Below are 12917 nucleotides of genomic sequence, written 5' to 3' on the forward strand. Positions count from 1 at the left end.
TGTCTACCAGCCGTGCCAGCGCCAGTTCAACTACTGAGCGTCCGCTGGCCGCGCTCCGAACCCCTCGCCGACTCCCGATCCCCGCTGGGCCCTTCGGCGCAGCTCCCGTGCGGTCCGAGGGGCGGCAGCGGGCCGCCTCGGGCTGGACGCCGCGGCCTCCCTCCTAGTGTGAGGTTGGGCGACGGCCCTTCCTTGACTCCCTCGGTTTCGGCCTCTGATCCTCTGCACTCCCTCACCCGCCTCGCCCTCCCTCCTCCCGGCCCCCATGCCCAGCATCTGATTCTCCAGCCCCCTCCCTCCTGACATTCTTTCTTCTCGAATCCCCATCCTTGTCTCTCTCCCCTTCACCCTTGCCATCCAGTCCTTTACCGCTGTCCCCCAACCCTGGTCAACTTCTGGTAGCCTCTTCGAGTCCCCGATCTAGCTTATTCCCACCTTCAACTCCTATCTGACTCGCCCAGGCCCATATTTGGCATCACACTCACTCCTGTTCCTGTACTATTCATTCCCCAAATTCCCTCCCAGTGGTGGGGACCCTAGCCAGCTCTGACCGGGTACGACAAGTGTGACCAGGGTGGCTGTCCTTGTCCTCCTGTAGTAAGGGCTCAGGTTCAGGGTTTTGCTTTTAGTCCTTTACTTTCCCTCTGCCCTGGGGGCTAGGCTCCTGGCAGCTGCGTAGGCCTGGAAAGGTAAAGTATGTGGAAAAGGACTGTGCGATGTGAATTACAGGGAGAAGATGGAGGGAATCCAAGGAAAGAGGCAGCCTGTGTGGAGATGTGGACAAGACAGGCTGAGAGAAGCTGTAGGCAGCAGTGCACCTTGGGAGCTCACTCAGAGGCCAAGCCCTGTCCTCAGGCTGAAGCCTGGAGTCTGCCCCACTTCCCTTTCTTCTCAACCACTCTTCTGCAGACCCTGAGTCTGATGGGCTTAGGACCTTGTTGCTCTACCCCTGACATGCCACCGCGGAGTAGCAGCTGGGCAAGGCATCACCATCACCGCCATTGTTCACATGCCCAAAGTGCTCTGCCTAGCTTAGGAGAGACACAGGCCAGAGAGCTTCCAGGCTGGGAGCGGCCCACCCTAGGTGAGAGTTCCCAGGAATGATGGTGGAGCAGCGGACTCCCCCTTGGGGTGAAGCCAGCCCAAGATGGACAGCTCAGCCTTCATCTCGCCTCTGGCCTTGTATTGGGCACCCTGCTTGGTGTGGCTGACAAACACTCTCGAGGTTCTTCAGGAACCCCACGGTTCCCATCCTCAGCGTCCCTGTCCAGGTTCAGGGCCTTCAAGGGAGCCTCTTCTCCTTTTCTCCCACAGGGCTTCCTTCCTTTTGGGGTTGCTGGGGAGAAACGGTGCCCTGTAGTCCTCTCTTTCTCCTCAAGTGAGTACTCAGAGGAGGGAATCTGAATCCCCGGTAGAAACAGGACAGGGCAGCCAGCTTTCCCTTTCTTGCGGTGGGATTGGATTCTGGGCTCAGACACCAGCAACAGCCTCTCGGGATGCTGAGTTGCTTCCCATTTCTTCTTTCTAGCTGTACTTTTCTAGTGTGCTCTTTTTTGCTTGAAACTTTTAAGATTTCCTATTAGGTACTAACCAATAGGTCTTCCCCCTCACCCCAATTCCAGGTTTCCAGGCCTTACAGCCAAGCTGAGGTTTGGAGGAAACTCTGCATTCCCCTGAGGGCAAAGGCAGCTGCCCTCCCTGACCTTATTAGCCCCAGGCCTCATGTGGGGTGTGTGGGAAAGGGATGACATATCCCCATGGGTGTTGGGCTGAGGACAGAGGGAGACCTGTTGGGGTTTCTTATCCCAGAGAATAAGCCAAATTGATACTTGAAACAGCTAGAAGTCCCCACACCATCCCCTAGGGCCCCAGTAACTGACATTTGCTTCACTTCCCAAATTTCCTTCAGTGATGACTTACTCCCTTTTATTCTTCCAGCTACCCCTTGGGCGCTGCCAGCATAGGGTGCTTGGCACTTCCAAGAGCTGAAACTCCCTTCAGTCCTTCCAGCCTACTACTCACTGCCAGCTGGGGCCGAGGCTCAGTCCTGGGCAGTGCCTGTATGACCCTTCTGGAAGAGTATCGGGCATTCGGCTCAAATCTCAAAAGGCCTTGCCCTTACGTTTATTTCTGGGGGCTCCTAGAACCGAATCACTCATCTGGCTGGTTGTCTCATTTTTTTTGTACTGTCCTATAGATTCTGTAGCATTTGAGTGTGACAGTTTTAATTGTGTATAGATTTCTAAGAACCAACACTATTTCAATCTCCTGCTAGTCCTGAAGCATCAGACCTTATCATACTGTATTGACTGTGTATGTGCCTTTCACCTTGAGCATGCTTCAGGATTTTAAAAAACAACACAAAATCACAGAACTTGAATATACAAGGGAACCAGAATTCACAAAGTCCTATGCAACCTTAGACAGAAGGGGGTAGAGAGTCTGTCTTGACTGATGTTTTCAGAGACCCTGGAGAAGTCTGTACCAGTTTGTATTAACTGTCAATACTACCAGCACTTTGCCAAAACTAAGTATGTGAGAGGGACCCCTGTTTCTGATGAGTACCAATTCCATCCAAGGACAATGTCCAGTGATTTCCCAGGAAGTCTGAGTGATTCTTTAAAGTTGGATGTCACTTTCCAGCTTTTGCCAGTCTAGCCCAGCAGGGTGCCAAGTGTGTAGAGATGTAGCTTGGTGCTGTTTTAGAGTATGCCTGCTCCCCAGCCCCTGCCTGGAACCCTGTAATCAGCTTGCTCAGCCCATAAGGTCTTAGGTGCAACAAGGACCCCGCCAGAGCTGTGGAATGCCTCCCCAGATCTGTGTGGCTCTGTGTGAGGGTACCGAATGGAAACACCATATTCCACTTCCAATACCTTCCTTCTTGCCCTGCCACGTAGTTCTAAATGAAACCAACAAGTTGAGCACATTCCTGTTGGGTGCTTTGAGACTGGCTGAAATGAGGAGACTTTGGTTGACTATGTTGTGGTGTTGACAGACTCTAGGAAACAACCACCTTGAGCGGGTCATGTGGCATGCCTGTGTATGTGTGTAACAGGATTTTGATTGTTAGATTGTAATGCTATTCCTTTATGGGAGAAAAAAATTAATATAAAGAAAAACAAATAAAAATCTATTTAAAGCACATTACGCTTTCTGCCTGAGTTGAACTAAAGTATGAGAAGCACTTTAATGTCAAGCACAGTAATGGCATAGGGCATTTACTTTTATTTTTATTTAGAAAGCCAGACTTATTGAGAGGACAGAAAAGCTCCCAGAGGGGAGTGGACCCGAAGGGGTTGCCCAGCAGAGGGCATTATTAAATTGGCTTTGGTTCTGGTGTGTATGTCACACAGGGGAGGAAGAGGGTAGATAAGCTTGCTGGACACAGCCAGACAATGTGGGGTCTGACTCATAAATAACTACTTTTAGAGGATCCTTATCATGTAAGACCCATGTAAGAAGACAGTTGAAATAGGGGTGAAAATAAGAGCATGACAGAATTACCGACCCATCCTTTTGTTCTCAGGCACTGGGTGCAGCAAGGACGATGAGCCACTGGAGGGGAAGGGATGGAGCTTCAGTCTAACCCTAGGAACATGGCAGAAGGCTGAAGCCCAGTTTGAGATAAGGATAGGGCCCCAAGCACTAGAGTCTCCTGAAGGTTGGGGGTAGGGTGAGGGCAGAAGCAGCTGGCTTTGGAGACTACAAATTTGGAAGAATTGAGCCAGTAAAGGGAAAAACCTGGGCATGTTGATGAAAAGTTACCCCTAGGCCTGATGCAAATAAAAAATAGGGCTGTCAAACAGTGAAATGTAGTGGATCCCTACCTCTGAAGTGGGTAACATGAAATGACCCCTCTAATTTGGGAGCTGCCCCATCCAACCAAAGAACTAGACTGAAGGTGGAAACTTAATCTAAACTTGATGATGGTACAAACAGACTTGCAAAGCCAGTTTGACCAGAAGTTTGACCAACATGTATCAAAGTACTTGGTACAGTGCTGAACAGGGCTAGTTTCTTCAAAGCCAAGAATGAGTTGAGTGATCAAGTACGGGCATTTTCCTCAACCTGCCAGGTGGGCATCTCAGGTGCAATGAGGACAAGATGGGAGTCTAATTCATAAGGAATGGTGTGTCTACTCAGTTCACAGTCCAAAGAGCTTGGTTACCCAAGAATCCCTTACCAATAACATAACTATGTTCTACGACAATGACATTTATTTAACACATTCAGTATTTCACATTGTACAAACCCTTAGATTCTCTTTATTCACTGGTCCATTTCTACAACAAATACATCCAAAACACTATATAACAAAATTATTTACATTTCCGAATGAGATTGCTTTTGCCCCACTACTGCTATTCACACACAGTACTTCCACAGCACAATACATCATGAGAAGATCTAAAAAATGCTCACCCTGTACTCTAGGCTGCCTAGGAAATGTGAAAACTAATAACATTTATAATGGCATTAGCTCCTCTCAATACATTACAGCATTTTAAAAACCTTGAATTTCAACTCGCAACACCCAAAGGGCTCAACAACCCTGCCTTCCCCATTACGTTTTACGAAACAGGTTGCAGGGACTAGGGAAAGGGCCACATTGTTAAAATGAATAACTGTACAGAAATGGATTTTAAAAAGTCACAGCTCAAAATTGCTCTTTGTAAAATTCACACACATTTACAAGTATCCAGTTGCCATCCAGCTTGTTTACTTGGACTTTCTTCGCTTGGATTGCACTGCACTGGTTATGTCTGTGGGGAGAAAGGAAGGACATGGTTAGCTGAAACAATTTGTGTGTGTGTGTGTGTGTGTGTGTGTGTGTGTGTGTGTGTGTGTGTGTGTGTGTTGGAGTCTCACTCTGTCGCCCAGGCTAGAGTGCAGTGGCATGCTCATGGCCTCCACCTGCTGGGCTCAGGCGATCCTTCCACCTTAGCCTTCCAAGTAATTGGAACTACAGGTGTGTGCCACCACACCTGGCTAATTATTTACTTATTTATTTGTAGAGATGAGGTCTCACCAAGTTGCCCAGGCTGGTTTCGAACCTCTGGGCTCAGGCAATCCTCTCGCCCCGGTCTCCCAAAGTGCTAGGATTACAGGCTTGAGCCACTGGGTCCGGCAAGACAACTCTTTATGGCAGAGCCTTTTAGGCAGTCCACAAAAACCAGGGCTGACCTAAGTGCAGCACTACTAGACGCTAAACCAGTCTAAGGGCCCTTGGACTGAAGTCATAGGCTTTGCTTGATGACAACGTAGGAAGAGGGTGCAGCCTTTGTACTAGGGTCTGGCAACTGGGGAAATGTGATACAGGCAGTGGGAGATGAAACATACACACCTGACAGGGTGGGGAGAGCCTTTTTAGTTGAGCAATTAAACCCACGATCTCCCCTCACCAGTTCCCATCACTCAGTGAGGCGTGGATATACGGACAGTGCTTCTGGTGAGACAGCAATGAGTGATGCAACAAGCGAGTAAATTGTGCTAGAGGCAAAAACAAAAAAACAAAAACAAAAAAACAAACAAAAAAAAAACAGCCTTGGGATCCCTTCTGGAGCCAAGTCACTGTTTTGTGGTAAGAACTCTTTTTGTCATGCTATAGTTAAAATTTCTAAACAACATGATCATGGACCTTGGTCATCAGGTGTCTGCTGTCGTCCAGCCGGTTATATCCAGGCTGTGGATACATACAGGCCTGGAAGCAATTCAGAACAAGTAATAGCCTGCTCTGAGCCTAAGTGAGCCTGACAGCATCATGGAAGCGGTAGGAACTTAGTGATTTATATAGGATAACAATGGCATACAGGGAAATGATTGTATTTTAATTCCTTTAATTTATCTTGTACTTATCAGTCTCTTAATCAATCAACTTAATTTTATCCCATATTTAAACCTTTTGTTTTGTTTTGTTTTTTTGAGTTGGGACTCACAGTCGCCCAGACTGAAGTACGGTGGTACAACCATGGCTCACTGCAGCCTCGACCTCCTGGCCTCAGGTGATCCTCTCACCTCAGCCTCTCAATGAGCTGGGACTACAGGTGTGCACCACTATGACTGGCTAATTTTATCTTTTTGTTGCCTAGCTGGTCTTGAATTCCAGGGCTCAAGCAATCCTCCAACCTTGGCCTCCTAAACTGTTGGGATTATAGGCATGGACCACTGTGCCTGGCCCATGTTTTTTTTTTTTGTCAGAGTTTCACTCTGTCACCAATGCACAGGACACTGCAGCCTCGACCTGCTGGGCTCAGGCGATCCTTCCACCTTAGCCTTCCAAGTAGCTGGAACTATAGATAAGTGCCAATATGCCCAGCTAATTTAAAAAAAAATTTATTGTAGAGATTAGGTCTCGCCAAGTTGTCCAGCCTGGTCTCGAATTGGTGAGCTCAGGCAATTCTCTCACCTCAGCCTCCCAAAGTGCTGGGATTATAGGCATGAGCCAGCACAGCTGGCCCAAGTTTCTTAAAAACTTTTCCACACAAAATTCTTCTATGCCAGAGTTCAGTGAATAGCTTGAAGCTCTCCAAATGTAAATATTTCTTTAAAATCTCATATTTCAGCCGGGCCTGGTGGCTCAGCCTGTAATCCCAGCGCTTTGGGAGGCTGAGGTAAGAGGATTGTGAGACCCACCTGGGCAACTTGGCAAGACCTCATCTCTACAATAAATCAAAAAATTAGCCGGGCGTGGTAGTGCGCACCTGTAGTTCCAGCTACTTGGAAGGCTGAGGTGGAAGGATCGCCAGACCCCAGCAGGTGGAGGCTGTGGTGGCCGGGAGTGGCCAGTGCACTCCAGTCTGGGTGAGTGAGACTCCAACTCAAAAAATAAATAAAATAAAATCTCATATTTCTAGCCTGGGTAACATAGCAAGACTTTGTCTCTACCAAAGGAAAAAAAAATTAGCTGGGTGTGGTGGCGTGTGGCTTTAGCCCCAGCTACTTGGGAGGCTGAGGGGAAGGATCACTTGAGCCCAGGAGGTCGAGGCTGCAGTGAGCTGTGATTCTTCCACTGCATTCCAGCCTAGGTGGCAAAGTGAGACCCTGACTCAAAAATAAATAAATAAATAAAGGCCAGGCGCAGTGGCTCAGGTCTATAATCCCAGCACTTTGGGAGGCCAAGGTGAGAGGACTGCCTGAGTCCATAGGTTCCAGACCAGCCTGGGCAACTTGGCGAGACCTCATCTCTACAGTAAGTAAAAAAAAATTAGCCGGGTGTGGTGGTATACACCTGCAGTTCCAGCTACTTGGAAAGTTAAGGCAGAAGGATCACCTGAGCCCAGCAGGTCGAGACTACGGTGGCCATGAGTGTGCCACTGCACTCCAGCCTGGGTAACAGAGTGAGACTCTGACTCAAAACAAAGAAGCAAGCAAAAATATATATAGAAACAAGAATCTCATATTGACATTTAGAAGTCACCTTTATTTCATGGTGCTCCATAGTAGATACTTTGTTTGGTTGTGTCTTTTTTGAGTTGGAGTCTCACTCTATTGCCCAGGCTGGAGTGCAGTGGCATGCTCACAGCGACCACATTCTCGACCTGCTGGGCTCAGGTGAGCCTTCCACCTCAGCCTTCCAAGTAGCTGGAACTACAGGTACGCACCACCATACCCGGCTTACTTTTTGATTTATTGTAGAGATGAGGTCTTGCCAAGTTGCCCAGGCTGGTCTCGAACCCGTGGGCTCAGGCAATCCTCTCACCTCGGTCTCCCAAAGTGCTGGGATTATAGGCACGAGCTACCACACCTGTCCGATATTTTGGTTTTAATGTGAAAATTTAAAAATTACTTCTCATCAAGAAAAAAAATGCTCCTATTAATACAAATCAGATGTATCAATTTCTGGAAATCAGGCTGAATTTTCTGATACTGCATGTTAGGTTCCATGTTCTAAGCAAGTTTTCTGTCTTTTGTATTATAATATTTTGATAACCCAGACTCCCATAAATATGTAGATGCAAAAAGCAAAAATTTTACTCCTATGATTGCTAAGAAGTGAGGCCTAGAAGACTTTCTAAGAGGTGAGCTGTACAATATGTTCAGGCTTCTGTTGGTGGAAATTTCAATATGCGTATCTTAGTGGGAGGTCATGTTGCTTGTGCCATGTGGTAGAATCTGTCTGATTTACACATCAATTTTTTTTTACTAATCAGAGGAGAGTTAATCTGATGGAATGCTGATAATGGTATATTTTATTTTGTTAAATTTTATTTATTTATTTGAGTCAGAGTCTTACTCTGCCATCAAGACTGGAGTGCAGTAGCACGCTCATGGCCATCACAGCCTCGACCTGCTGGGGTCAGGAGATCCTTCCGCCTCAGCGGAACCACAGGAATGTGCCATCATGCCTGGCTAATTTTTTGATTTATTTTATTTTATTTTATTTTAGTTTTTTGAGTTGGAGTCTCACTCTGTCGCCCAGACTGGAGTGCAGTGGCCGCTCCTGACCACCGCAGCCTCGACCTGCTGGGCTCCGGCGATCCTTCCGCCTCAGCCTTCCAAGTAACCGGAATTACAGGCATGTGCTACCACGCCCGGCTGATTTTTTGATTTATTGTAGAGATGAGGTCTCGCTGCCCAGGCGGGTCTCGCACCCACGGGCTCAGGCAATCCACTCACCTCAGCCTCCCAAAGGCGCGGGATTACAGGCTGAGCCGCCGAGTCCGGCTATTTTTTGATTTATTGTAGAGATGAGGTCTTGCCATGTTGCTCATGCTGGTCTCAAACCCCCGAGTCAGGCAATCCTCTCACCTCCGCCTCCCAAAGTGCTGGGATTGTAGGCGTGAGCCACTGCACCCGGCCAATAATGGTATATTTTAATTCATGTAAATAAATTAAGAGTCTCACACAGTCCATACAACTTCTCATAATCAACTCTTTTGTTTATTGTTTTGAGTTGGAGTCTCACTCTGTTGCCCAGGCTGGAGGGCAGAGGCATACTCACAGCCACCGCAGTCTCAACCTGCTGGGCTCAGGTGATCGTTCCACCTCAGCCTTCCTAGTAGCTGTTACTATAGGCATGTGCCACCACGCCTGGCTAATTTTTTTATTTATTGTAGAAATGAGGTCTCGCCAAGTTGCCCAGGCTGGTCTCAAACTCCCGGGCTCAGGCAGTTCTCTCACCTTGGCCTCCCAAAGTACTGGGTTTATAGGCATGAGCCATCACACCCGGCTTAATCAATTCTTTATGTTCAGCTCTCAACTTCATTTTCATTGCAGCAAACTTGTAATTTGCCATAAAAATATACAGGATTTTTGTCTTGACAGTGTTCATCCTTAGAAAAACATCCATTAATTGGGTCAATTCTGGAAGCGTCTCTTTTGTTGTGACATGAAGGATCAAGTGGTATGTCTGAGAAACACATATGTAGCTGGGAAAAGAGGTGGAGAATGAGGGGATAAGTAGCCTCGGGCTCCCCTCCTTCCTTGCTTATTCCCATCTGTCACTGTTCCAAAGCACCTGATGAACTGGCAGCTGCCTCTGAGGGTGACTCAGTTAGTGGGGACATGAGTAAGCAGGTAATTTATGTTAGAAATGGCAAAAGAAAAAAAGGTCATCTTTTGGATGGGGGGACAGGTAAGGGAAGAATGGTGGTGAAGGGTGTACTTGTATACTTCCATGAAGGAAAAAACAAAAACATTTAAAACTGAGTTTGAAGTCTCTATCACCTTCCTTGGGTAAATCTAGTCAATCTGGGTTATACAGCAAAGTCATTTTCCATGTCATTATAAATCTGCCTAAAAAAAGTTTTTTGTTCTTGTGGTCAATTTTATACTCCCTCTAAAATGTTTCCACTCTTACCATTTCATAGAATACGATAAAATAACCTAGACGCAAATGTTTTAAGGTAAGCAAGTCTAGGGAAGTGATGTAGTGGCAAATGATAGGGTGTGCAGCAGGCTTTGATCAGCACACTATTCCTAACTGCAATTTGGCCCACCTGACTGTGAATAATCCCACTTCCAACCCCCACAATCAATACCATACTGAAAAAAACCCCCCAAAACCCCACAAGACATATCTTGAAATTTTCTTCAGCTTTTTAACCATCAAGAGTTTTACAAAAACAGTGTCTCGTCATATATATACAAATATTCAAAGTCTAGCAGTGTAGTCTGATCATTTATGTCCATGTTTTATTTATTTATTTATTGAGTCAGAGTCTCACTCTGTCACCCAGGCTGGAGGGCAGTGGGACACTCGCGGCCACCACAGCCTCGACTTGCTTGGGCTCAGGGAATCCTTGTGCCTCAGCCTTTCAGGTAGCTGGAACTACAGGCACGTGCCACCATGCCCGGCTAATTTTTTTTATTTATCATAGAGATGAGGTCTCGCCAAGTTGCCCAGGCATGTCCATGTTTTAGAACCAACTAGCCGGGCTTGATGGCTCAGCCTGTAATCCCGTGCATTTGGGAGGCTGAGGTGAGTGGATTGCCTGAGCCCGCGGGTTCGAGACCTGCCTGGGCAGCGAGACCTCATCTCTACAATAAATCAGAAAATCAGCCGGGCGTGGTAGCGCATGCCTGTAATTCCAGCTACTTGGAAGGTTGAGGTGGAAGGATCGCCAGAGCCCAGCAGGTCGAGGCTGCGGTGGCCAGGATCGGCCACTGCACTCCAGTCTGGGTGACAGAGTGAGACTCCAACTCAAAAAAAAAAAAAAAAAAAAAAAAGAACCAGCTAGATAGTAAAGAATAGGGCCAAAAAAAACAGTCTTTTAGGTGACTGTCCTTATGTGACATTAAGGAACAGTTAAGTTTGTAATTGGATAAGTGAATTTTTTTTTCAGGGTGCTTGCCTAATTCTGACCTCAGGCAAATTTGGTCAATTCTTCAGGTTCTACTCAACCCTGTAGAGAATGTGGGCTCCACCAGCCAAGAAGTTTTAGAAATTGACTTTCACCTTACTTCATGGTGCTTTTTGCTATACTATTTCTAGCCAAGACTTCTAAATAACTGTAAAAAACTCTGGATATTGTCCTTCAAAATTTGTGTGGTTGGTTTCTAAATGATGCTACTAGAGTACAGTTTCAGTCAGTTATGGCTCAGAGTTTTCTCCCACAAAATCTATCAATTTATGTTAGTTTGCATTTCCACAATAATAACACTTCTACTTTAATTTAAGTATATCCGTATACTGTTTTTTATTTTTTAATTTTTAAAAATTTTCTTATTTTTTTGAGTTGGAGTCTCACTCTGTCGCCCAGACTGGAGTTCAGTGGCCGCTCCCGGCCACCTCAGCTTCGAACTGCTGGGTTCCGGCGATCCTTCCGCCTCAGCCTTCCAAGTAGCTGGAATTATAGGCATGTGCTACCACGCCCGGCTGATTTTTTGATTTATTGTAGACATGAGGTCTTGCTGCCCAGGTGGGTCTCGAACCCGTAGGCACAGGCAATCCACTCACCTCAGCCTCCCAAAGGCGCGGGATTACAGGCTGAGCCATCAAGCCCGGCTTATTTTTTAATTTTTAAAAATTTTTTGAGTTGGAGTCTCACTCTGTTGCCCAGACTGGAGTGCAGTGGCCGCTCCCAGCCACTGCAGCCTCGACCTGCTGGGCTCCAGCAATCCTTCTGCCTCAGCCTTCCAAGTAGCTGAAACTACAGGCATGCACTACCATGCCCGGCTAATTTTTTGATTTATTGTAGAGATGAGGTCTCACCAAGTTTCCCAGGCGGGTCTCGAACCCACGGGCTCAGGCAATCCACTCACCTCAGCCTCCCGAGGTACGGAATTATAGGCTGAGCCACCGAGCCTGGCTGTATAGTTTTTTAGATTGTTGCTTCTCAAGTCACTGGCTGAGGATAGGATGGGGCTATCACCTACCTTGCTGTCAGAGGCACCTTAGGGTGCCCCAGGGACACCACAGCTGCTAATAATTACAGGATGCTCTGAACTTTCCTCAAATTGACATATTTTCCTTGGTTTCAAACTTATATTTTGAACTTCACGTTTTTAGCTACTGATCCTTTTTCCCAGTTTTGAAAATATAATGTAGGTCAGGTACGGTAGTTCAGCCTGTAATCCCAGCACCTTGGAATGCCAAGGCAAGAGGATTGCGCCAGCCCGGACAACTTGGCGAGACCTCGTCTCTACAATAAGTCACAAAAACTGGCCAGGTGTGGTGGCATGCGTCTGTTGTTCCAGCGACTTGGAAGGCTGAGGTGGAAGACCAGCAGGTCAAGGCTACAGTGGCCGTGAGTGCGCCACTGTACTCCAGCAGGGGTGACAAGAGTAAGATAAAAACTCAAAAAAAAAAAAAAAAAAAGAAAAAAAAGAAAATATTACATAGAAGCTATTATAAATAGAATAGTAGGCCAGGTGTGCCTGTATACCAGCACTATGGGAGGCTGAGGTGAGAAGACTGCTTGAGTCCATGAGTTTGAGATCAGTCTAAACAACATAGTGAGACCTCGTCTCCACAAAAATATAAAAAAATTAGTAAGGCATAGTGGTGTATGCCTGCTGTTGTTTCAGCTACTTGAGAGGCTGAAGTAGAAGGACTTCCTGCCTGAGCGCAGGAAGTCAAGGTTGCAGTGAGCTGTGATCGTGCCACTGCACTCCGGCTTGGGCGACAGAGTGAGATCCTGACTCAAAAATAAATAAATAAATAAATAATAAAATAAATAAATCAAATAAAAATATAAAACAGAAGAGTAAATAAAGAATGACAAAATAAACTAGAAAAATAATTTTTGTGTTGCGGTTGAATTCACCATGTCAGGAAGCAGAACTACTTATTTGCATGTTAGTAAACAGCACATCTGATCATAAGCAAATTTATTTATCTATCTATCTATTTATTTATTTATTTATTTGAGTTGTAGTCTCACTCTGTCACCCAGACTGGAGTGCAGTGGCCGCTGCCGGCCACTGCAGCCTCGACCTGCTGGGCTCCAGTGATCCTTCTGCCTCAGCCTTCCAAA

At 46.6% G+C, this 12917-nt stretch overlaps 1 protein-coding gene and 1 long non-coding RNA gene across 3 annotated transcripts in view; one reads left to right on the plus strand and one right to left on the minus strand.

The window, feature by feature from the left end:
* Positions 1 to 452, plus strand: part of TP53INP2 (tumor protein p53 inducible nuclear protein 2) — a 1838-nt gene extending 1386 nt beyond the window's left edge. Inside the window, exon 3 of the mRNA XM_008074071.2 lies at positions 316 to 452. Coding sequence (XP_008072262.1) covers positions 316 to 452 — 137 coding nt within the window. The remainder of the gene's footprint in view (positions 1 to 315) is intronic.
* Positions 453 to 4195: 3743 nt separating this feature from the next.
* LOC103276667 overlaps positions 4196 to 12917 on the minus strand; it is a 22787-nt gene continuing 14065 nt past the window's right edge. The window contains exon 3 of one of the 2 annotated variants that reach the window (XR_505386.2): positions 4196 to 4763. This is a non-coding gene — a long non-coding RNA (uncharacterized LOC103276667). The remainder of the gene's footprint in view (positions 4764 to 12917) is intronic. The other variant, XR_002481324.1, reaches the window with a different exon arrangement.

This window comes from Carlito syrichta, unplaced genomic scaffold (genome assembly GCF_000164805.1).
Source record: "Carlito syrichta isolate Samal-C Ts95f unplaced genomic scaffold, Tarsius_syrichta-2.0.1 Scaffold316293, whole genome shotgun sequence".
NCBI lineage: Eukaryota > Metazoa > Chordata > Mammalia > Primates > Tarsiidae > Carlito > Carlito syrichta.